The sequence below is a fragment of the Thermobia domestica genome, chromosome 1 (assembly GCF_964235325.1).
Source record: "Thermobia domestica chromosome 1, izTheDome1.hap1.1, whole genome shotgun sequence".
In the NCBI taxonomy this organism is placed as follows: Eukaryota; Metazoa; Arthropoda; class Insecta; order Zygentoma; family Lepismatidae; genus Thermobia; species Thermobia domestica.
The window spans coordinates 254338875-254365172 of record NC_137454.1 but is presented as its reverse complement, the minus strand read 5'-3'; the positions used below and the strand labels follow the sequence as shown (position 1 = coordinate 254365172).

The 26298-nt window shown below is 37.4% G+C and overlaps 1 protein-coding gene across 6 annotated transcripts in view; it reads right to left on the bottom strand.

Annotated features, from left to right (window-relative positions):
• Positions 1-244: 244 nt before the first annotated feature.
• Positions 245-26298, bottom strand: part of LOC145660487 (uncharacterized) — a 32437-nt gene continuing 6383 nt past the window's right edge. For 3 of the 6 annotated variants that reach the window (XM_081725598.1, XM_081725617.1, XM_081725609.1), the window contains exons 2-5: positions 15240-15324; positions 10855-11006; positions 7895-8128; positions 5207-5343 (exon numbers count right to left, since the gene is read on the bottom strand). In XM_081725598.1, the coding sequence (XP_081581724.1) occupies positions 7916-8128; positions 10855-11006; positions 15240-15324 (450 nt within the window). In that variant the 3' untranslated portion in view covers positions 5207-5343; positions 7895-7915. Of the gene's footprint in view, positions 808-2407; positions 2574-5158; positions 5344-7894; positions 8129-10854; positions 11007-15239; positions 15325-26298 lie in introns of those variants that run through there. The other 3 variants (XM_081725568.1, XM_081725588.1, XM_081725578.1) reach the window with 2 other exon arrangements.

Sequence of the window (26298 nt, the reverse complement as noted above, 5' to 3'; positions counted from 1 at the left end):
GATACAAATTGTGCTATAGCGTTTTCTTTGGTTATTTCATGAACAAAATCTTGCGTGGGTGTAGAAAGGGTATCAGAAAGTACAATATTTAGGTTTGATTGGGAATCAATGACTGATGGGGACGAAGTACATGTTGAATGGACTAACTAAGTGTCTTTTAAGAGTAACTCCCGATGAAAAGAGGCGAAAGCACCTTCTTTCGCCGCAACGGAAATCCCTCGTACCAGTAGTTAACTTCCTGCAGTAAATTCTCATGTGCTTTATTAAGTTAGATACTACAGGGAATTTCTTCGCACATCCGTAACACGTATACATTTTATGTAATAGTTAAGAGGCAAAGATCCGCTAGTAAGTTCCTCACTGCTTGATTTATACGATCGAATTTTGTTTCTATGTTGTAAAATCCTCTCTGTATGACGAGCCAAATATCTGATGCTTCTTCTGGGTATTGAGCACCAACGGACTGAAAAATTTTGAAAGCAACATCTACAGCTTGGATTACACTGTGCATGGAATAATATGTGTGATCCACTACAACATACACTCCCTTCACTTCCGTAAGATTGTCACCAACAAATAACACAAGGGGCTGGAAAGACCGTCCAAGACGTTGGAGTTTGTTCCTTCGGGATTCAACGCACACCTGTACGTCATCTCCTGATGCAACTTGAGTTATGAATCCATCTCTTATTTCTGAGCGCGATGGTTTCCATGTTGTAAATCCTCTCTTCCGTCTGCAGGGCGGAATTCCAATTATGTAAGGAATTAACAAAAGGGCCACTAGACTCCTTGAGTCAGGATCTTGATCTGAAAAGAACAACAGTAGTTATAATCGGGTCGTTCAGTGTGAAAGTAAACTAGAGCAAAATTATAATCGACACTTCTGAGTATTTCAGTTACCGGTAACTGACAAACATTGGTGATAACTAAGAGGGAACAAATTGAAAGAATTAAATAAAATCACTATTGAATGATGCGAAGAATAATTTCAGAAATACGAAGATAAGCGACCAGCTGATATTTACTGATAACACCAGTCATAGTAAAGAAAAATTACACGCTATTATGGTTGGATGTCGAAACATTTTCTCATTCTATTTTTTACCTACTATGACTAATATGGTTTTATTATTCAATGATTTCAAGCCAAGAGTTCCAATGAGTTATCTTAACACTTAATTAACAACTAGCTTCAAAATATATACCAGTGTATTGTTTAGGTCGAACTAAATCCTAGTATTATTTGACAATATTCCTTAGTCTATGAACATGTATGTGAAACTAAGCTATTTTATTGTAAAAGTGAAGGTTCACTAAGTTTTCTGTTTAATTTCAGTTCTCAGTCTCTTGATTGCATTACGAATTCAGCACATGCTAAATAGTTCATTATGAACATATGTCATCCCTAGTTTTAGCTTCTAAAATCCATTCAATATCCAAGTTAGTACTTTCTAAATATATATAATTGTCCTTATTTTCTACTCTGCTGATCATGATCGTAAGTTTTCATATATGTTTTATTTACATTTTTGTTTAATGTTACACGGTAATGTTCATTAGGGTAAAAGACAGAACGACGGTAAACTAAAGTGAATGTTAAACTAAACTTTTTTGTGTGCTCTCACTGGGAATTGAACTCGAGACCACGTGCATCAAAGACGCACACACTAGTCACTAGATCAACGGAGAGGCTCTCGCCAAATGGCTTTGTGGTGAACAAACAGTGTGCGTGGGTTTTCTCGACTTCTCAAACAATTTTACCATTTTGTTCACCACCATTAGCACAGTCTCCTTTAGCCTTGGTGCATAACGTCGAAGCCAATATCAACAGTACTGCTTCAATCAACGAAATTTCATCTGGCATCCAAAGCCTTCCTTAGAATAGAAATAATGTGACAACGAATTTAATATAAGTTCCGTAATACAACAGAACGATTAAACAAATGCCATACAAATATGGAGCAGAAACATAATAAGTGTACATGATAAGGAATAATAACTTTCGCATTTTGTTTTAAGATGAAACTTCATTCCTTTTCAAAGAATGATAGTTACTGGTCTAGTTGGAAAACTAGTTTATACCGCTGTGGGCCTACCAGTACCTTACCCACTCTGTCTAAGAGAGGAATAATTTTTAAACTCTTGTAAAGTACCCAGAAACAAATATATTTCGTGCTTAGGGAGCCTTTTATGGAAGCCTTTGAACAAAAATAAATAAATAAATAAATAAAAATAAATAAAAATAAAAAAATACAAAATACTACCTACTTGTGATATGACCCACTTAAGCTGTATTAGAAATATGTAGTGTTAGGACAGAGTGGGTCAAGGTAACATGATTGTCTATGCTCGAAACGCAACTTTCAGAGATACTACAAAATTCAAATTAAAATTGAATTTGCATTACCTCTAATTTGTCCTATGTAATTTGAAATTTGATGCTTTAATTCTGGATCCCTGGAAGTCTTTATGCGTTCTTCAGCGATATTGATTATTCTATCTCGTACTGCCACTATAGTACTGAAGAAACAGTTGTCCTTCTCTGGATAGAGGTACGAAAAATCGTGTAACAGCTGAAAAGAAAATTGTAAACATTAAAACACCAATGGAGCAAAAAAAAAGTACATATGTTCAACCAACAGCGATACATACACGTACCAGTTGGACAGTCTTACGATTAATTTTTGCAGCTATTTCACAAATATTTTTGTTTATTATTGTTAATTAATATGAGATTGAAGGTAATATTTTGCAAGAAATTAATACTGTAAGAAATCCACCCACAGGTGCAATGTTGTAAGCCACAAACTTACCCGGGGATCAAACTAAGAACCCATGCACGAGAGTTAAGTACTACTGAGCCACCTAACCTAGCAACAAAACAAGTTTTAGTCTCAAGACCTGTAAAGCATTACAATCATTGAACATCTTAAAACTATTTTATTTACCTTGATTTGCAATGACTTAATGCACTGACTATGGTTTAATTCACTTATTTCATATGTAATTAGCATAATATTTTCTATCGTTTTATGGTTTTATTGTATTCTATAGGTTTATATTCGTATCATTGAATTACACGACCAAGAGTTGTATTATTGATTTTAGTTCTAAGCACGTTATTAAAGATTATTATTATTATTATTATTAAACAAATTGAGTCACACATTTATAAATTATTTATGTCAATTAAAATGTATTAAAATATATTATGGCACAAGTACATGGATTTTAGTTCTGTGTGTATGAAGTTATACTTCAGAACACACAAAATAAATATACTTTTGTTATAATAAGTTAATAAATAATTCTAGTTATACCTCCAATGTGACATTTGTGTCTGTTTCACTGGTTCGTGGAGGAATAGTTGTTAATGCAAGTCATTTCTTCATTGAATGGTTGAAGTCTCCTTTTTTGACGCTTTAATTTCAGGCTACGTCTAAAACTACAACTCTCACAAATACAATGGAATTGGAAATGAACTCTAATTTCAGTAGAGAAGAATGTTTCAAATTTCACTAATAGCTGAGAGAGGTTATTTTCATAATATCCTTGCAGGAAGCATTAGCAACGTTACGGATATTGTAAATGGGTTCTTGGCCTCTGTGATAATTTGACTACCTTATCACTAAATTCCGGAACACTTTGCGAAAGACATAGTATTACAGTCATGCAAGTTGTTTTAATCCAACAACTTTCGAAAAAAAATTACAGGAAATTAAATACTGTACAAGTATATGAGGAAGCATCAACAAGTTCGTACAATCACCTAGAATGACGAACTACAACCCCCCTTGGACATGCATTTTATAGTTAGGTCCACGTATGTGAACCATGAACATGGACTAGTTACAACTTTTTCCAGATAAACCTCTGAATGTGCGATGATTGGCAAGCTTGAAGCATGAAGCGTCATTAAATTCCTCCATCTGCAGGGGAAATCACGAAAGTAGATTCATGAAGAGAAGTCTGAGGATGAAACCCCATCCTATGAAAGGATCCAAGTGGAAACCAATTCCAAACTTACAAATGACCACCGCGGACGTCTGTAGATCTGGAAGACAATCTTTCATGAATGATGTCGCCTTGATAGAGAAAGTTGAGATAATGGAAGACAGGAGGATTACCATTGAAAATGTTCTGTGTGCATAGATATGGATATGGGTCTACCTGAAATAACACTCACAACCAGCTGCATTTTCAGGAAGTGTCAATACGATGAGTGCCACGACTGCTCATTCCAGAAGGGATCGCGACGACGCTGCAAAGAAATGTTGCATCGCTGTGAGATGAAGAGGACCTTCTAGGCAGACTAATGACAACTGACGAACGCTAGGTTTATCTTTATGATCCACAAGCAAAGGAAATGAGCAAACAATGGAAACACCCCTCCTTCCAACCCTTAAAAAGACAACACAGAAGTCGGCCGCCAAAGTGATGCTTTTAGTTTTCTGAGACTGAAGGGGTCATCACGAAGATTACCTACGACAGGAACTAACTATTACCTATTATTCCCATCTCCTGACTAAGTCACGAGAGGAATTGAAGAAACGTCGTGGAGTGGCCACACAAGGGGTTCTACTGTTGGCAGACAATGTACCAGCTCGTGTCCATGAAGGCAGTGGAATTAGGATATGAAAGGTTGACCCACCAAAGTGACCTTTCTCTTCTCACAAATGAAGCATCCACTCAGAGAATGTTATTTTGACAGTAGGAAAGACGTTATTTCTGAGGAACTATGGTTTCAAAGCCAAACTGCAGACTTTTACAAAACAGGCTTACGGAAAGTGCAGAACCGCTGGCAAAAATGTGTCGCTAGGCACAGTGACTATGTAGAAAGGTACTAATACCATCCTTGTTGCAGTTCTCCTAAGTGGATTTCTTTTAGGTGATTAGGTGATTGCAGTTCTCCTGAGAACTTTGACACCCCCTCGGCACGCAGAAACAGGGATAAAGAGTTCAATAATGTCTTACAATAGGTAAACGTTTACGTGACAGCTTTCACCTTGACAAGGCACATTGGTGTGCCGCGACACACTAGTTGCTGAACACTGCTCTAGAAGAATTTAGAATCGTATTTTGATAAACATCTTAAATGCTGAGAGTTGGGGACACCCAATATTGATTAATTTCTCATATATAAACGTACAACACTTACTAATTGAAATCCTTGAGGTTGTTTTAGAGCAGGATATTTGTTAAAATAGTCCACGACAGTTCCTGCACCATCTTCGACTTCCCGCATGCGATTGAGGACTGTGTCGTTCCAATTTATTTCAACTAGTGCCCATGGATCGATACTGTTCTGAAGCCACTGAACTTTTTCATCCACAATCGGCTCATCTAGAAAAGAAAATACACAGTATAAATGACTAAAATATAAAGATAAGGAACTGTACGGTCTACTGGAGTTGACTTTGGTATTTCAAATATTCCCAGTATTCTGACCGAAAAATGTTTAGAAAACTATGGTGAACCAAAACAACGTGAGTGCCACATACGACTGTATGCTATGGTATTGAATGGCCTGTAAAATGTTACACAAGCAGTCTTCTGTATGCTAATAGAAAAATCAAACTAGTGGACTAAAACAACAACCAGAAGAGTTTTCTGGAACTTTTTTTCACTCAGAATGCCTTTCAATCCACTTTTTTGGTGTGTTGGTCCTCCACTCCTCACAGCAAACTTTTCTCAGCTAGTTCACCGTATTACATATTTTTACAGTCTCATTACATTTGTACAGAAACAGTCAAGACCAACTAATTACAAATATCAGAGTAACGTGTTTAATGTTCACATTTAGGTGTGCTACTGTCTTGATACTGCAAACATATTACATGAACGTAACTATATATAAAATAACTATTTGCTTTCTCGAACTAGCTAGGTTTCTGATTAGGTTACCAGTTATCTCTATCACTACCTACACCCAGATGAAGGGGCTGCCATCTTGAAGCGTCTCAAAAGGAATTTTCCAATATTACACAATTTTCAATATATTTTCAGTATTTTCGTTATCGATATAAATTTCCAGTTGCTTTCCAGTATTGCAAGTATCAGTTAACACCCTGTATACTATAGCTCGAAAACTGAAGAGGCCGCAGTGGCTCAGGGGTAGAGCATTCATCTTCTGTGCGTGAGTCCCAAGTTCAACCAAGCTCGCGCCTAGTGGGCTTTGTGTTGAACAAACACTGAAGAGTTCTCCAGCTTCCTGCCACTTTCTTCACTTCATTTCATTCATTCTTATTAGTGCAGTCTCTCTTAGCCTATGACAACTGTGGAACGTAAAAAAAAGATTTCTGTTTTGAAGATTGCAGCCAAAAACTGAGCTGAACAACGAATTCTCTCAACCATCCGAAAAGCCTCATTAAACATCTTAGTACTACTAATTAAGCAGACGTTTATATCAGTTATGTCAAGTTTACAGAAAAGTACTGAAGTTAACATGTTTTCTATCAGGTATGCCGCAAAGCCCAGCGGTATATTATGTTGTACCTCTAAACATTGAACAGGGAAAAACCTATAGCACAAGTGAAGAACTAATCGATACTACTAACTACGTTCTAAATCCTGCCATTTAAATTATAAAAATGATTTTAGTCATTAACACAATGTTTATTTTGTGTGCTGTTATGCTAAAAAACACCATTTCTTACTTTCGAAAAATATTGTTTTTCCTGTAATTGATTAGTAGTGATTAGTTAAAAGTGTAAAGCGAAATCCAGTAACTATTTATTGATCGAGTGATCCATATCTAGTCATATTTTCAGGTAGAGTGACATGCAAAGTTAGATGCCAAATCCGCCTGACATTGCTAGACCTATTACAAGTTTATCAATCACTGATTAGAGCTGAATTTTAATAAAGCATATTTCCCTACACCGCGCAACAATCCATTGTTTTGTGTTGATGAATTTATTATTGCCTTTCCATCAAGTGTTTCGTTCAGAACATTAAAGACCTGAAACAAAAGATCCGAAAACATTTTCAGTGTGCACTCACTGGATGTGCTTAAGGAAACAAAGTATTTGAGATTAAATAGACAATATGTTCATTTCTTCATATACAGTATGAGAATAGGAAGGTCGTCCTGTTCCTTCCTAATCTCAAGACCACAGACCTTTCTAGCACTTATTATTATTATTATTATTATTATTATTATTATTATTATTATTATTATTTTGTTTTTAGCAATGTATCGTCTTTTTCCCTTCAAATGGTGAAGCAACATTTGCACAGAAGGAATGTCTTGACATCCTTCCTCTGTTTTTTCTGTATTTTAAGACGACAGAACATGACAAGATGGTGCACTGCTAAGTTACATGGTTGCTACTCTCAATTTTTCTACTGTCGTGGTCATATGTGGCACCAATTGAGTGATGCCATTGGGGAGAAGTATGAATGAAATGAACTATGAGTCGTAACATTCACTTGTAAACTCATTACGTTACCTGAAACAAACCCCAGATATCAAGAATATGTATATGAAGGGAGGAAGCAAGTCTCAGAAAATGTCCTAGATATGAAAGCTGTACATTTAAAAAATAAATAAAAGAAGTTAAATGCTCGGCATTGGTAAGTGTAATTTATAAGTGTAGAGTGAGGGTAAATAATAGTATACAAAGACAAACCTTTGATAGGATAATGTAACTAAAGTGAACATAATATGAGTGAAGAATGTGGAGGGACACACCATAAACTTACATAATATAAATGAAAAGCTTAAAGAATTTAATTACCATTAGTAAAAGTATGAATTAAAATGTGTATCCCAATATCCATTTACTTTTGAAACTTGTAACAGATTTTTTGTTTATCCAATCCTATTTACTATGATAAATATAGCAACAATAAGCAAAATAGTAAGGGAAATATCGATGGTATTGATACTTACATATAAAGGGTCAAAAGGCTTTCAACAATTTCCACATATCTGGGATTGACTTCCATCTAAATTGGAGGGGGCTTTATTTACACCCTCGTTATGTCCTTCTGCTTCGTAAGTATCTTCAATTTGTCGTCTTTCTACAAGGTCGTTGTCTGTTGCACTTTTAGCTCCTGTAGCTCTTAGAACAGCATCAGATATATCCACTAAGCAGTCTCCATCATTATAGGAATGAACAGAAACCTTAAGGAAATTAAACATTTCCATGTTCAATAACAGATCTACGTTAATGAAAAGATTTCATTTATTATTGATTATACTTCAGGTACACACAACTTCAACTCTGATCTTAACATCATACAAGCAACCTAACATTACCTATACAAAACCCTTAGATGTGGGCCTCAGTTCACAATACGCTGCCTGAAGCTGCTGTGACCAGTAACCAGACGAGAAACCTCTTAGTGTCGTCTGGAATTAAAGTTTCCCTTTATTTCCGAAAATGAAATGAAATTAAGTTTTACGTCCCTCGATTATGCCGGCTAGACTAAAGGAGACTGTGATGAGAGATGAGTGAAATGGTGGAATGAAGAAGTTGGGAGGAAACTATAGAACCCCGAGAAAACACACGAGCACGATGTTTGTCCACGACAAAGTCCACACGGCGCGAGCTGGGATCGAACCAGGGTCCTCAAGCACCGGAGGTGAACGCTCTACCACTGAGCCACCGCGCCCCCTTTATTTCTGAGATCCGGGAAGCTGCTGTGACTGCCCCAGTTACCTATCGCCTCTGATTACTTATCCATTAATTTGTATGGTTTAGTTTAATTTGATTTTGTTTCCAGTTTAGCGTCTCTTTCAGCAGCGAGGTTATATGAGATGTGGACCTACATCTTAACATGGAATCTGAACCACATGCGCTCCTGTCGTTACATCGTCAGTGTGCACAGAAAAACAGAACAAAACTATTTCCTACGGCTTTCATTGATGAAAATAGCAGTCAAATGACTATATTTTTCTTTTATTGTCTTGCATGGCGGTGTGGACAATCCTACTGATGGTGGATAATAGGGATGTTAATAACTGTCCACCCAGAGCGAAGTGTAAATGACGTATATGAAAAATCTAGATGCCGTTTAAGGAAATTATACAAATGTAAGGTATGTTGCAAAATTATGCAGAAGATGCAAACATGTTATGTAACTTTAGAAAACTTATGTCATGGATGGAATACATGATATGTAGAGATGGACAAGGAGAATATATATACACATATAGTTCACTCATTTCACGGCTAGGCAAACTGAAAAAAGCAGCCAAAATACGATAATGACTATAGCAAAATGAAACGAACGCAATACAAATGCCAGTTCTATGAGCAATTGCGTAACACCATCTTGAACACCCGATCAAACATGCTGTCTAGCAGCGTTTACTGCAGCGTTACATCAATTTGAGTTCATGCAGCGATGATGGCATCCTGCAATTCGCAAACACTGTTGTACTGGGTACCGTTGGCGTATACTGAGCGACACATTTCCCATAGGTTATCCATCGCTTTTATGTCTGTGGAATTGGAAGGCCAAGCAAGGACAATCACGTCTTTCTCACGAAACCAATCCCTGGTGGTTCCAGCAACGTGGGCAGTAGCATTGTCCTGTTGGAAGATCCACTCGGGACCAGCAATTCGCGCGACAAATGGCAACAAATTGTCTGCAAGTACTGTTTGGTACGTGGTTGATGTCAGAATTTTAGAATATGCGAAGTTTGTAGTACCATAATAACCAAAGTCCTCCCATATTACAGACTCATCCGTACTGTCGCTTAGAGAACACTTGTTCCTCCTTCCGCAGTAGTACAGTCAGCCATCGGAACAACCCAAATTACATTTATTTTTGTCACTGAAGATGACACGACGCCAATTCTGCTTCCAGGTCACATGTGTTTTGGTCCAGACCAGCAGTCGCTCCTTGTGATGCACCGTGGGTCGTGGCTGACGCTTGTGTTTCTTATATCAGAGATGATTGCAGCATTTCACAGCTCTTGATAGGGCAGATTTATGTACATGAATGTTAGGGTCTCTTGCCAACTGTGTAAGAGATATTCCACTACAACTTAGCTTTCAAACAACTTGTCTTTCCTGTTGTGGAGTTAGTGTATGCGGCCTTCCTGATGAGTTCCTTACTCCATACCGCATCCCAAGTTTAAGAAAATTGTTCACGACACAAGCAGTCCGTCCACTTCGACATGCAATTTCATTAACATACCTTCTTTATATGCCACTATTTGCCCCTTTTCGCACTCAGACAATACTTTGTTACGGTCCATTACGCTTCTTACTCGTCACCTCACACAAGCGTCCTCGTCGTAGCACTCACTACCTTAACTTCTATCACTCGTTTGCTAAACATCTCGCATTCTCGTCCAACGCCCTCTATGTTCCGTAGCAGCGACCAAACTACGTGATATGCTAAACATGTCTGCGTTCGTATCATTTTACATTTCTCTTGGGCTATTATTCATTTTCGTTTCCCCCTGTCGTCTATACGTATCTATTCCTACAATACCTGTTTTCGTGTAACAAATACAACAGTGTCACTTATTATACCTCTCATTTTCAGTTTCCTTTATGATCATATAATATGACGATATCTTGTACGGATCGTGTCATTTTGCAACGCACCTTACAATATACAAAATATAAATCTAAAGATGGTATAAGATTTAATCCTAATTACTATTGTTAGTATCATTGAAATTATAATTATATAGTACTAATATTACGTCAACTTAGTATACTGACCATAGATCCGGTTGTTAAACTATTTGAATGGCTCCACTGTGCAAAAGTTTGAGAAAGCTTAAACTAAGTCTAAATGGCTGTTAAGAAATTATGTTATTTAAAGTGTTAGGTCCTCTTTTCAAGTAAAATTGCTAACGTTTTTCAATCACTTATTCAAAATACATACACTTCCCACCGAAGAGTTATCAGTAGCATTCGATGGGTTAACCCACGCCTTCCACTTCTCCCGAAACTTAGCTCTCAATCCAACAAGGGGTATCAACTGATTCAAATCACTTTCTGTTAACAGCCGCAAAGCGGGTACATCGACGAGATTTTCTATTTAAAAAAATGAAATTAAATTTACATTTAGTCATACATACAATCAAAACAAACTAAAGTACACACACACACACACACATCTATTTATCTTTTATATTATATATATATATATATATATATATATATATATATATATATATATATATATATATATATATATATATATATATATATATCGGGTGTTCTAAAAATAGCGCCCACGGAACACAGAGCATTATTCTACAAGTCAAAATAAAGCACAAAATATATATATTTGTATACTTTTGGAGTTATCGTCTGGAGTCACACATTGCACTATGTGCCAACGTCGCAAATAAACAAAAACTAATTAGATCTATCCAGGGGCGGATCCAGGGGGCGATCGCCCCCCCAGAAGAGGAAAATTTCTTATTTTATATATATAAATAAAAATCATCCCAAAGTTTGGAGCCCTTAAAAGTAGCAGTATGACAATCCACCGCCCCCCTCAGAAGTCGGTCCTGGATCCGCCCCTGGATCTATCAATCTATCAAATAGTTATATCGATTCTTTCCAGATGGCAGCTAAAGTCGATATTGACACTAGTATCACTTAGTGTAGTAATCGATTCAACTGCTTGTATTCATAGTGTAATGCTAATGGCTCCAAGTTAATCTGCGACGTTGCCACATTGTGAAATTTTGATCCTCATAGCGGCTGAAGGAGGCCCCGCAGGGCATTTCATCATACAACATTTTCGCTTTATTTTGATCTGTAGGAGAGTGATCTGTGGTCCGTTGGCGCCATGTTTAGAACACCCGAGATCTTATATTACATACATATATACATACACACACACATTATATATATATATATATATATATATATATATATATATATATATATATATATATATATATATACTAGCAGCGTTCACCCCGCTTCGCTGCGGTCACCCCGGAACGCAATAAACTTTGTTACTTAGATAATTTTTACTTTTTCGCTTTCAAGTGATATGATAAAAACCATAGAAGATTGCAGTAAATCTTAACATTATATCGCCTGTCATTTATGTTAACCCGCCCCGCTTCGCTGCGGTCATCCCGGTGCTGGCATATTGTAAAAGTGTCTGTAAAAATAAGCAAATCAATTAAAAAATTTTAAACAGAAGATTCAAGCTATTTTCCGCTGTATATCGCCTGTCATTTATGTTAACCCGCCGAGTGACACGGTCATGCGGGTTGCATATAAATACGTTTATTTTTACCTATGATGAACTAACAAAGGATTTGTGGACACCTGAATGGTCAATTATCTCAAGACACTGGTAATTGAAAATTAAAGTGATATGATAAAAACCATCTAGGGTCCAAATCCTAATAACCCCCCAAAAATAAAAGAAATTGGTTCAGCCGTATTAGCGTGATGAGCGGACAAAGGATTTGTACGTTCTCTTTTATATATATAGATATATATAACCTTCTTTCTATACTGTTATTGCTATTTCACTTTTTTGAACATTCAGTTTGTTTCCTGCAAGTTCAAAACAATTTGTAATTTATCTTTAGATATTACCTACAAGTTAATAGCGCAGAACATGTTTAGTAATATACTCACAAGCAGCAAAATTAATCCTGTTCATTTAATCACAAAAATAACCAATATAAAGGACGAATAGAAAACTGGAAGCAAGGTACCAGTGAGCAGAAAATTAGTTTTTTTTTTTTTTTTTTTTTGGTATAACGTTCCAAGATTGTGCTCTTTAGACTAAAGGAGGCGGATGATTAATTGTAAAGTCAAAGTAGTGAATGATCAAGGAGTGAATTATTGTGAAATCAAATTATTTGCTTTCCCAACAAAAATAGATTCTACATTGCCCACGTACACTAAAGGGAAACGCACTGGCCAGTAGACCAGAACGGGGGGGGGGTGGCTCAGTGAATATTGACATTATTCCTACGAATTCCTCAGTATTTGACATTCCTACGAATACAGCGTTTTGTGCACAACAATTGTCCCGGAACTCATATAAAGCGTATCACTTTTATTAGGGTGTCTGCATGCAACGATTTGATTGTTTAACTTCATTGGCGTAGTCCTTAAAGTAAAATGTATGAACATTTATGTTAATAGGATACAATGATGCATTCTATTTTAGAAAGAAAATAGCCAAATATTAAAAGCGGAAAGGCAAAAAAAGGTTAATCCAAGTCGGAGTAAACGAAACTAACGCTCTATGACGTAACATGGGAATCCTGAAATTCTTCACACCACACTTTCAACAATTTTAAAACAAATATATAAGGTACCATCTCTACTTCTAATTTACACGTTAAAAATCAAACAAAAATCAAAAACTCACAATACTCTACATAAATCCGGAAAACCCTCATGCTACACATGCGCACTGAAAATGCTCTGAAGCAATGACAAATGAGGTGTACGTGAGTGGTTTATGCTTACGCCACCACCACAGAAAACACGTATCATACATTAATATTACGTCAATCAACTGCAATAAAAAAAATCTCATTACACAAGATAGGTTAGTTTGCAGTTTAGCATCCCTTTCAGCACAGACGGCATATGAGACGAACTTAACTGCTTAACGTCAGATCCTAACCATAAGACTTTCCACCGACAATTGAACTCAGGTCTTCTACAGCTAAGGTGCGGGCACTAATAGTATGGTGACGAGGAAGTTATATACAAGCGTGTTAACTCTACAATACCAATCAAAACCAGCCGTACTGTAAGTATGCGCTATCTGAAGATCAAATGTTTAGTGGAGCAGAAGAAATAATACAAATATATTATGTAAAGCAGGGCAAAGAGTTTTCTGGCCGTTTCTGATTTGTTAGTTGTATATTTCTTCGAGACATCTGGAACAAAGTTATAAAGAAACACCACTCAAAGTAATAGAACACAAAGAACCATTGTGGTTTCAGACTGCTTAAACTATCATTTATTAACACCATAACTAATTAATGTTGAATATCTTCACAAGAGTAAGTTCACAAAAGAGACTAATAAAACGTAAGATTATCAGTTTTACGTCTCACAGTTATACCAGGTAGGCTAAAGAAAACTGACGCTGACAACAAATGCAATAGTGAAAAAGAAAGTGGGAGGAAACTGAGAAAACCTACTCAAATGATGTTTGTCCAACACAAAGCCCACTTGACGTGAGCTGGGATCAAGCCAAGAATCCAAGCGTCAGAGAGCGCTCTACTACAGCTCCGCGGCACCCAAAACAACTTAATACACAGGACAGTACATTTACTTAGAGTAACTGCTAGTCTATTTACTAATTATCTACACTAATGAAATTCACACATATCATGGAACTACTTATTTCACATCCCTCCAAAACCATCCCAATTACAAATTAGGCTTGCTTTGTCCACATGTTCGAAGTGTAGGCGGCTGAGCACGAAAGCAGGTAAGCAGCATACAGATCTACGAACTTATTTTATAACTACAGAGAAATTTCATGGAAACAAAAAGAAAATTGTTTTACGTACTGCTATTCTATGTAGGCTGAAGTTAAATGATTAATGAAAACCTCGAGGAACTCCACGGACAATATTATCCACAACAAACTCGTGACGTTGGATAGAACCAGAATCACTCGCAACAGAGGTAAAAGCACTACCACTAAATAGGTAAGATAAGCTAGTGAATTATAAATAAGCCTTTATAGTGATCAAAGAAAGGCTGCGTTGTTTTTCTTGAGGTAACTCCCGTTTCCTCTCCCTTCATTATTCCCCTATTTTCCATCTCACCATTCATTCTTTAACATCGATCCTAATCGCAGGATATCAAACTCCCTGCAAATAATTAAAAACAATATTCTCGGGCAAATATTCTGGTAAAAGTAGCTATCAGTTTTCTAGAATATACGAAACGAATTTCATACAGAATTTCCCCACTTTCTTAGCTAGGATGGTAAGGAAGTCCTGTACTAAAACTCCGAGGAATGGACTGTCGCATGTACAGTACAATGTTCGAAAGTAATAACATTCGATTTTGTGCGAAGGTGTATGAACAACTTTTATATTAGTAGCTGTATTATTATTCTGCACCGACTGTCTTACCAGCAGGAAGTTAATTCTACAATGGTATTCCTTACCCAAATGACATAGCTATGTTTCTTAATATTCTGTGCTAATTTTCATAGTGTACAAAATCATGAGATTAGGGATTGATTTTAAACACAATAGTAATAAATAATGATAGTAATTAATAAAACAAAATATCTAATTTGCGTACCTTGAAACGTGGAAAGTAACGATTGTAATCCCCAGCTTTCCAATAGAGCTTTGATTTCTCCACAGGAAGATTTGTCCATCTCTTTCTTCTCAAGCAATAATGGGATTATAATAATCAGTTGCAGTAGAATACAAACCCACTAAGTTAATCATGAAGATAAAAGAATTTGTATTAAATATTAAATTGAATAAAATAGAATTCATTAGTTACAGACAAAGTTGCATCGAAAATCCCGTAAGTCAGTATCTGCTTGTATTAAATGGTAAATTTAAACGAACTACATTATACTACAGTAATAGTGACATCAAATATGTCATAAGATAACGAGTTCAGTAAAAGTATATATAGGGGGATAGGGGTATAACTGTGGAATTAGAGAAATCCATCTGTACATTTTAAAAATATATACAGGGTGTATCAGAAGCCCTCTACCACTCTAACCTACATGGATGAAGGTTTATTGAATGTGAGTTGGGCGATACACTCTAGACCCAGTGAAATACTTGAGAGTACAGGGTGAGGCATAAGTCTTAACACCCCTGTAGCACAGGAACGACTTGCCGTTCACACTTGATTCATGGTATTGTTCGTGTGGGAAATGGACCATAGTGCACGACATGTTGCCCTGGCGGCCATCTTGAAAGCCGCTATCTTGGATCCAACTGGATTTTTAAATGGGAAAGGGGACATGGGTATTGGCACGATCTCAATCTCAGCGAAACAGTGGTGCAGTCCATTTTCACTTACCGTTATTGATTAAGAAGTTATTGCGTCACAAAGGGTGAAAATTTGGCATTACAGCATATTTTTATCTGTTGTTCCAGGCGATGGAAGATGTCGCTAACAATTCCAGAACGAATCGAGACCGTGGAGAAGAGTTGTGGACGATCTGCCAGGGTGAATGTGGCTGAGTTTAATGCATCCCACCGAAAGGGGAGAACATCTCATACGTAACAGTATTCAAGTTGTTTAAGTTCCATGAGACGGGCTCTGATCGACAAGGATCGTCGTATGGAATCTATAACAGGAATCAGTGATCCGTGCTACGATTGCTGCGTGTGAACAAGTGGCACCCATACAAGCAACAATTCCAGCAGCGGTTAACAGAGGGATCCGAACAGACTGATGCCGTTTGCTGAATGGGCCACAGAAAGGTATGATGAGGACCCCATGTTCCCACAACGTGTTCTTTTCAGTGATGCATTATTTTTCGTTCAAGAAGAGGTCAATGAACAAAAGCATAGATACTAGAGTGACCCAGATTGACACCAAGACAGCAAAGAGATTGGTGGGGAAATGGCTATGGTGTGATGTGGAATCTGGGGGACGCATTATTGGACCGTACTTCATCCACGACACCCTGACTAGTGAGAAATATCGTGATCTGCTCGAGAATGAGGTTTTCCCTGCTCTCTTGAAGGAGGATTGATTTCCCCTCCTTTTCCCAGCAAGACGGGGCTACACCTCGCTATGCGTTATGTTCACGCCAATTGCTCGATAGACAATTTTCGGGACATTGGATAGGGCGACGGGAACCGATAGAGCGGCCACCACGATCTCCAGATCTTGCGCCGCTAGACTTCTTCCTTTGGGACCACCTGAAGAACCTGGTTTATCAAGAACCCATCCGTGATATCCACTATGTGATGCAGCGCCTTCTGTAATGTTGTGAAACCGTCGATCCGGACATGCTGTTGCGAGTCAATAAGGATTGGCAGATGCGTCTTGCAGTGCCTTGCTCAAGAAGGACAGCACATAGAACACATGTTGTAATGCCAAATTTTCCCCCTTTGTGACGCAATAACTTCAAGAACGATAGGTGAAAATAAACTACACCACTGTTTTCCTGAGATCGAGCTCGTATCAAATGATACCCCACATGCCCCCTTCCTATTTAAAAATCCAAAATTGGATCCAAGATGGTGGCTTACAAGATGGCCGCCAGGGCAACAATGTCATGCAATATGGTCAATTACCCACCCGAACAACGTATACCATGAACCAAGTGTGAACGCCAACCGTTCGTGTGCTACAGCGGTGTTACCGCCTTATGTCTCGCCCTGTATATCATGCAGACCATCGCCATCTTGGATTCGCTACTTGAATTCCCTAGAACATGAATTGATCAACGTAGGCCAGTTGAATGGCCTGCCCAATTATCAGACCTAACGCCACTTCATTTCTACCCTTGGGGATATGTTAAGTCTATGGTTTGTGCTGTAGACATTTGCAATCTTTGTCATCTGGAACAACGTATCGCAAATTTTACTCGATATTCTGCTTCGTGTCCCAGCAATTGCTCAGCGTGGACATGTGGAACAGGTAAACATATCTTTCAGTTGTCAATAACTTTTCACCAAATTAAGTTATATGAAATCTGATTGCATACTTGACAATCCATACACAATTCTAACTCATGGTCATGTACAGTATCACATTATCCACCTATTGTTAATAATAACACTTTTGAAATCTGGATAGCGGAACAAGATAGAGGCCGCGGCCGTCCGCATGACATACTTCTAAAAGTGTTCCCCTGGACTTAATGTGTATCGCCCATTCCACATTCAATGAAATTATATCCTTATAGATTTTAAAAAGGATGGTAAACTTTTAATACATCCTGTATATTATACAAAATAGTTCTATCAATAGTAAAGTCAAAAACACGTCATATGGTTCGATGTTTCGAAGTAAACCTAATTGGTCCTTCTGAGAAGTACACTTCACTTTTTAAAGTTTAGTATCTTCTTCAGTAGCAAGGGTATATGAGACATGAACTTAGGAATGATAGAACCCGAATCACAATTTTATGTATACTCTACCAGCGAGAATCAAAGCTGTCACCAAGTGTACATACGCGGGCGCAATAACCGTTAAACCAGTAGATAGTGCTATGTGAGGTACCAAAGCCTCAGATGCATATCCGCAGTGATTTACAGTTCATTTTGAATAACGGAAATGGTCTATTAAACGCCATCTTTACACGAGGCTGGATCGAGCCATAGGTGGAGTGGGTCAGTGAGTCGTCGGTCAAGTGGGTGAAGATTTGTGAGTAGATTAGTAGGTCGTGGGTCATCAGGACGTGACCCACTGTGACCCACCACCCACCGTGACCCACCATTATCTTCCTTTTTCATTAGTTTCTATTTATTACCTGAGGTAAGTATAAGTGAAAATGAACTTCAGCCACGTTTGGATATTGATATTTGTAATTGTAATAATAGCAATAGGACTTACTACTTGACATTCGAGACTAGCTGTGCGATTTTAGAAGAGCTGACTATTGGAATAAATATTTATATTTTTAATCACCTGTAATATATGAATTATATACAAATTGAACATCTCAGGAGCCATTGAACTTACTGAGAGCTGAAATTCAGTATATTAACTATTAAACAGAGCGTGTCCTAGCATCTATTGAAATTCTCTTTTAATGGGGATCGGCTACTATAGGTAGGAAATTCGTAGTGGGTTGATATGTAAAAATAATCGAAAACGATCGATATTAGTTGAGAAATAAATTGAGAAACTATTGAAAAACAAAAACTGCAGCGCTCCGCAATCGATATCCATTGCTTTCTATTATACTAATTGCTGAAGCTTATGTTTATTATATTGAGCGTTCAGAGCACTAGGCAATCGAACCATAAAATTGAGAAAACTAGACATTTTTTTTACTTTAAGCTTAATTACATGGAAATTTTAAATTTGTACGGCATGCTTAATTATATGGAAAATTTTACTCTGTTTCGTATTTTCCTTTACGTTGGTTTACTTTATCTTGATTTAAGACAACTTTCATTCTATTTTTCACTGAAAAGTATCTAATTCAACAAAGAAATAATTGTATATGATAAATTGAAATTCACCGTATGACCAACACTTCACAATTTTATATCATAAAGGTCCGGTCCATCGGTATTGTAACAGAGCGATACTTCAACGATTGACCAAACAAACTCGTAGAAATTCAAACTTCGATTAGTGAATTTCAAAGGCTTATTTTATTACAAGTGTAATCTTAGTAAAGTCTATGGAAACGAGACTGTGGATTATGAGGCAGAGTTGATGACAATGGGTTTTGGTGAGTGGTTGATCAGAGTGGGTCACGATGGGTGGTGGGTCAACTTTTCATTGACGCACACAATCTCTGGATCGAGCCATTCTTACCACGCACCAACGAGTTCTGTCAGTCTTCGAACGCCTTAATACTCGTATAAGAAAATTTCTATTTTCAAACAGGGTATTGGTAAACTTGACAGGCGAATAGCCTGGCTAACTATAAATTAGATAGCTATGTTGGAATGAATTTGAGCGTGAATTAAAACATGTGTATTTTCACTTTAGGGCGCAACAATGGGCAAGTTAAGCAAGAAGCATGGTATTGTATTTTCTTCCTTTTTACATACATTTAGCACTGTATTATAATGCATCTGAAGTGGACAGATCTTTATATATAGGCTAAACATAAAAGTAAAAGAAATAGCAATAATGTAAATTACACACACAAGGTTAAATTTAGTTACATTTTGCATATTATATCTTAAATTTTGTATGATACCGTCATTAAAATAGTTAAGAGTAATTTTTTATCACTTTGCAGTGTACGTAGAAACCATTTTATTATATATATATATATATATATATATATATATATATATATATATATATATATATATATATATATATATATATACACACAGATGGTGATCAGAAAAATGGAAACACCTGTAGTTGGCAACACGTCAGGCGCAGTGGAACAGCAGTGTCCAGTGGCTGCAGCAGACGGAGGTAGTGTAAAATGGGAGACCTCTCAGATTTTCAAAGAGGGCAAATTGTTGGTGCGCGGTTATGTGGAGTGAGTGTGACGGCAGTGGCTACTGTGTTAGGTGTGTCGCGTGGGACAGTGTCGAAGGTGATAACGGCCTACACAACACGGAAAAACCACATCGGGGAAGCGGAACAGTGGGCGGAAGAAAATCATGAGTGACAGGTCACGCCGGGTATTAAAGCGCATTGTCACGCAGAACTGTCTTGTGACTGCGGAGCAAGTGACGGAGGAACTCAATCAGCACCTCCCCCACCCTGTTTCGACAATCCCAGTCCGCGGCGAATTACATGACATGAACTTACGGGGTCGTGTTGCACGGGCCAAACCGCTCATCGGGGACCACAACGCTTTCGCACGTCGCAAATGGTGCAGTGACCATGCAACTTGGACCGTTGAGGACTGCAAACGTGTGATATAGTCGGATGAGTCATCCTTCTCCCTATTCCCAACCATGGGCCGTGTTTGTGTGTGGAGAACGCCCAAAGAAGCTTATGATCTGGAGTGTCTCCGCCCAACTGTGAAACATGGCGGCGGCTCGGTGATGCTGTGGGCCGCCATATCATGGTTTTCATTGGGCCACTGGTCACACTTAGCGGACGAATCACTGCCAACTATCATGTCGCAATTTTAGGAGACCACTTGCATCCTATGGTCCGGATGTTGTTCCCGGACAATGACGCCATCTTCCAGGATGATAATGCACCCATTCACACAGCTGGAGTTGTTGCAGCGTGGTTTGAGGAACATCGGGATGAAGTTCAACGCCTCCCCTGGCCCGCCCAATCCCCAGATCTCAACATAATTGAACATCTGTGGTCCGTCTTGGAAACACGACTCCGGCGACGATTTCCACCTCCATCTCCTCTCACAGAACTGGCCGACGCCCTGGACGAGGAATGGTGTAAAATTCCACTTGCTATCATTCACGACCTCTGCCTCCATCCCACGTCGCATCAAGGCTGTTCTGAAGGTGAAAGGTGGCCCGACACCATATTAATCTGGTAAGTTGCAATTTCGTTCAGGTGTTTCCATTTTTCTGATCACCATCTGTATATTGTAGTGCTAAAAAAAGTAATGGCACTGATTTACTGTAGATCATGTACAATCTTAATGTAATTAGCAATTCATATTCCCTTACCGACCCACCAATATTCGCTGTTCATTTGTTTTCGCTGGTTTTCGAAGTCGTGAGCTGATATAGGACTTACAAATAGGTGTATTTCATTTGATTTATAAATATTATAATCAGAAAGGATCGGAATATATGATTAAGTTGTTGAAAAGGGAAACTCAAAGAGCAAATAAAGATAAGAGAGAATCTTAGTTACATGAAAAGTGAAACATACACCGACCTATGCTTTATCTAGCGTAGGTATTGTTCGGAACCAAAAATGTGGATTTCATATCCATGCAATTAGGTTGAGAGTGGAAGCGATGAAATTACTTGACGCATCCATTAAGATTTCGGAAAGTGCACACTCCTGCGCCGTAGGCGCAAACTCCACGAGCTAATTTTCTGCCTTCGCTCCCTACAATGACCGAAGAGTAACTAAGCTAATCCTCATCCCAACATACCTACTATTTAGTGAGAGGTTACTAATTAGTAAGATTTAAGACATTAAGTGGTGATTTATGCTGAGAAAATTTTATAGTCATATCTCGCATGCCTCCCCTCAGCTTCATCTACACACATATTGCAAACGGAATACAGTAGACTCAAGAATATCCGGGCTAATGTGGCGGAAGGGCAGGCCGGATAACAAAAAAAGCCGAATAGGCCGGAGTACAGTCTACATGAAGCATACCCCAAGAACAATTGACGTATACAGTACCGTACAGTTATAAGCAGGTATAACTGAAGCGTACTGTATTGAGGTCCGTTACACATTGACGAAACAATGAACAAGGAGCAGAACGCTGGTCTTTTCCTGTCACAACTTGTGTTTTGCACACGACATGTAGGAGGATCGTAGCAAACGCCTGCTTCCAATGCCTTGGCAATGTTGCCAATGCAACGCCTTGCCTTCCTCAATTACGATACAAGAAAACTAGGCTGGATAGTACGGAAGTCGAATAGTCGTGAGCCGGATACTTATGAGTCTACTGCACATGTGAACTTCCTTAATTGGCATAGTTCGTTAAGTCAGTGGTTTTAACCAGTGTGTCCCGAAACTTTAGACATCACGAAGCATTTAGTTAAAATCTATTTGGAGACATTACCAGTTAACGCCTCCAGAAGCATCAACACTTAAGATTTTAGTACTACATAGTCGGTACTTTATAGAAACTTATAGGCTTACACTAATATAGTCTATATTATTAATACAAAATATGCATTTATTCCGTTAACTCCGTGCCGTGTTTCTGACAATGAATTACGGATAGGTTAGGTTAGTTCAAGTTTGGTTTGGTTTAGTTTACTTAGTATGCCTACCTTTGGTTTGATGAGACTGGGCTTATCGGAAATTAACCTAAAAACAAATATATCGTGATGTCGTTGGAGTTTAGTCAAGAAGGTTGCGAACCATTACCTTAAGTAAGCAAAACTTGTTATCGGTTGTGGGAATAGGACACGGTGACGAATTAATTAGATTTCGGAACGAAAATAATCAAAATTAAAAACTGAAAGAAAAAAATCTCAAAGTCGCGAAGTAAATAAATACACAAGATTGTTGCATCTTGATGATGTAATCCCTCACATTCAGGGACGTAATGAATCTCACACTCAGGGTGGAGTGTATACCTACTAAAAAATTTTTAGCATTGCGTCACTGATTACGATTTCATTTCAACGATCTCCTACAAAACATACTTTATACTCCATTATCTCAATATTCAAAAGAAATATTTTTAATCTGCCTTTTAAAACTAAAATACGTAAATATTAAAAACTCAATTCTGTAAATATACAAGGTAAGTTGGCGAGGGAGACCGGGGTTCGCTTTCTGGTGGGAACAAATGTGATTGAGATTTCATGTTAAAACTGTAGGTCCATATTTCATATAGCCTCGCTGCTAGAACGGACGCTAAACTAAATAAATTCAGAAAATTCTTCTACTACTTTGTGGCATAAAAAAGAGAAAACTATGCTCGTAACATAACCTTAAATGAAATATAAGGGAATGATTTATACTAGCGTCATCAGAGAAAACGCAACCTTCCCAGATGACCTAATGGGTAGCACATGTGACGTTGCACGTGATCCCTGCTTCGATCACTTTCACAATCACTCACTTTCATTAATCATCCGTCACCTTTAGTCTAAAGTGCATAATGCTGGGACATTAAGATAAAAATTATTTAACAAAATACATATAGTGTACATTATAATTACATTACATTACCAATCTTTCGCAATTAATAAACCACAAGTCATTACACAAGCGTTGTTAGCAGGCCCGTGCTGGCCCACCGGGACGTGTCCCGATGCGCCCTCTGAAACATCACAGTATAAATAAAGGTACAAGATTTAGTAATAAATTCTTACAGTTTTATTGGTAAAGAACCCGTGAAAGGTGCAGTGCGCCCTTTACATTAAGCGCCTTTGCGAGTCCACATCAAAGATGAACGAATTTATTTACTCTTCTGTATACCACAGTTCTGTACAATAAACACATACAGTTACTATTGGTAAAGAACACGTGAAAGGTACAGTGCGCCTTTTACATAAGGCGCCCTACGAAACATCACATTATAGATAAGTGGTTTTATTTATCCTGTGTGCAAGCTTTGTATAATAAATTCGAATAGTGATTGTTAATAAAGAAGCTGTGAAGAATACGAGGCGCCCTTTCATGAGATGTCCTGCCAAATACACACACACACACACATATTATATATATATATATATATATATATATATATATATATATATATATATATATATATATATATATATATATATATATATATATATATATATATATAAATTGGCAGATCATTATACTAAAACATTACCAAAATATTATAAAGTTGTGTAGCTATAAAACAAAACAATGTAATACATCAAGAATAGTTCGGATAGTCAAACGTACGATGCATTCATGAAATACTACACTGACACTAGTCTCTAATTTACGATTTTTACGGCAACGAAGCTTTCACAGTCTTAATATGCATCCATATGTCTGAGCATATTGATTGTTCCTGTGTGTTTTTAAATCAGTGTTCGGATAATCAGTATCTATTGTAATTCTAAAATATACCTCTATTAATTTTCATAAAATGTGGTCTTCCTGTCACCACGGCACGGCACGTCCTCAGGTTGTGGATCGAGGATATGGCCTCTGGGATATAGAGGTTAGCTGCGAATATACTGAATAAGCAGTCGCGAACAGACAAGGGGTGATCCTCCAGCTTGAGGATTTGGTGTGGGGCTAACAACTCATCTTCTTAAAAAAAAAAAAAAGAAAAAGAAAGGCTTGTTCAGATATATATTCACAGAATCCTCGGATCAGAACTGATAACTTGGCACGAACTCAGCAAAGTAAAATCGACATGAGAATTGGAACATGGAAGATAAGAAGTCTCTATAGGGCAGGCGCGTTAAAATGTGTAACAAATGAGTTTAGAAAAGAAAATGGACCTAGTGGGATATCAGGAAGTTAGATTAGAAGGAAATGGAGGAGTTAAGTCGGGAAATTTTACGTTCTTTTACGGGGAACGAATTAAAAATTACCAACTACAGGACTTTTCGTTCTCAAACGAATAAGTAATATCAGCAATTACATGGGTTGAATTTCATAATGATAGATTTTCTTTTACTTCTCTTAAGGGTCGGTGGTGTAATATTGTTTTAAATGTGTATATCCCAACAGAAAATAAGGATGACAATAAAAAAAGTTTTTACGAAAGACTAGAACGGGCATTTGATCATCTCCTGCAATACCATATGAAAATTCTGTTAGGCGGTTTCAATACGAAGGTAGGACGAGAGGCTATTTTCAAACCGATTATAGGGAATAAATGTCTACATAAAGACGGTTGTGACAACGGCGTTAGACTCGCGAACTTTGCAAATCCAGAAACCGTATCGTGATGATTACAAAATTCCCACATCGCGACGTTCATAAATATACTTGCACCTCACCAGACGGAAAAACACAATCTAATCGATCACGTTTTAGTAGATAGAAGGAAACAGTCTAGCACAACTGATGTTCGGTCGTTCAGAGGAGTTGATATTGATAATAAGAGAGAGACTATCGTTCAATAAAGGAAATATTCAATATCTGAAAACGAAGCGGTTTAATTTAAAGAAATTAGAGGAGAGTCAGGTGAGAGAGGAACCAGATTGAACTGTCGAATATATTCTCTGTTTTAGAAGGTTGGGAGTACACTAGTGTTCAGGATACTTGGTCGAAATTAGAGATAACGTTAAGATTTCAACAAAAGAAATATTGGGACACACACAAATACGTAGGAACAAAGCATGGTTCAACCAGGAATGCACTAAATTAGCAGAGAAGGGAAAATAGAAGAAACAGCGTTGGCTACAAAATCCGAACGAAATAACTACATACAGTAAAATTTCACTGTCATCTGGCGGAAAACTTCCAAAACTTTTAGAACAAAGAAACGCGATTTTTGAAAATTAAAATTAATTAACTTGAAGATAATAGTAAAAATAAAACATTCAGGACATGTATAAATGCATTAACGGACTTAAGAAAGGCTATCAATTTCGTGCTTATATATTAAATAAAACTAAAGGAACAGTTCTCACTGATCAGGATAGCATCTTAAATAGATGGAAAGATTTCTTTGACGATTTGTTTAACACATAGCCAAAAACTAATGTGCGTGGAGAAAGTGAAATGCACACAGCATAACCGTATATTCCAGAACCTAACCACACAGAAATAGAAATCGCTATTAAAAAATTAAAGAAACACACATCTCCGGGTGTAGACGAAATTCTGGTTGACTTAATTTTAGCTGGAGAGGAAAAATTGTGAAACAAGATATACAAACTCATTCTCCTTATCTGGAACAAGGAGGAATTACCACAAGAGTGAAAAAAGTCAATCACTGTTCCAGTTCAGAAGAAAAGCAACAAAACTGATTTAATAATTATTGAGGCATTTCTCTTCTGTCAACATCTAATAAATGCTCTTAAATATTCTATTAGCAAGATTGACTCCATACACAGATGAAATTATTGGAGATTATCATAGCGGATGTAGGTAAAATCGATCAACTATCTACCAGATATTTACTATT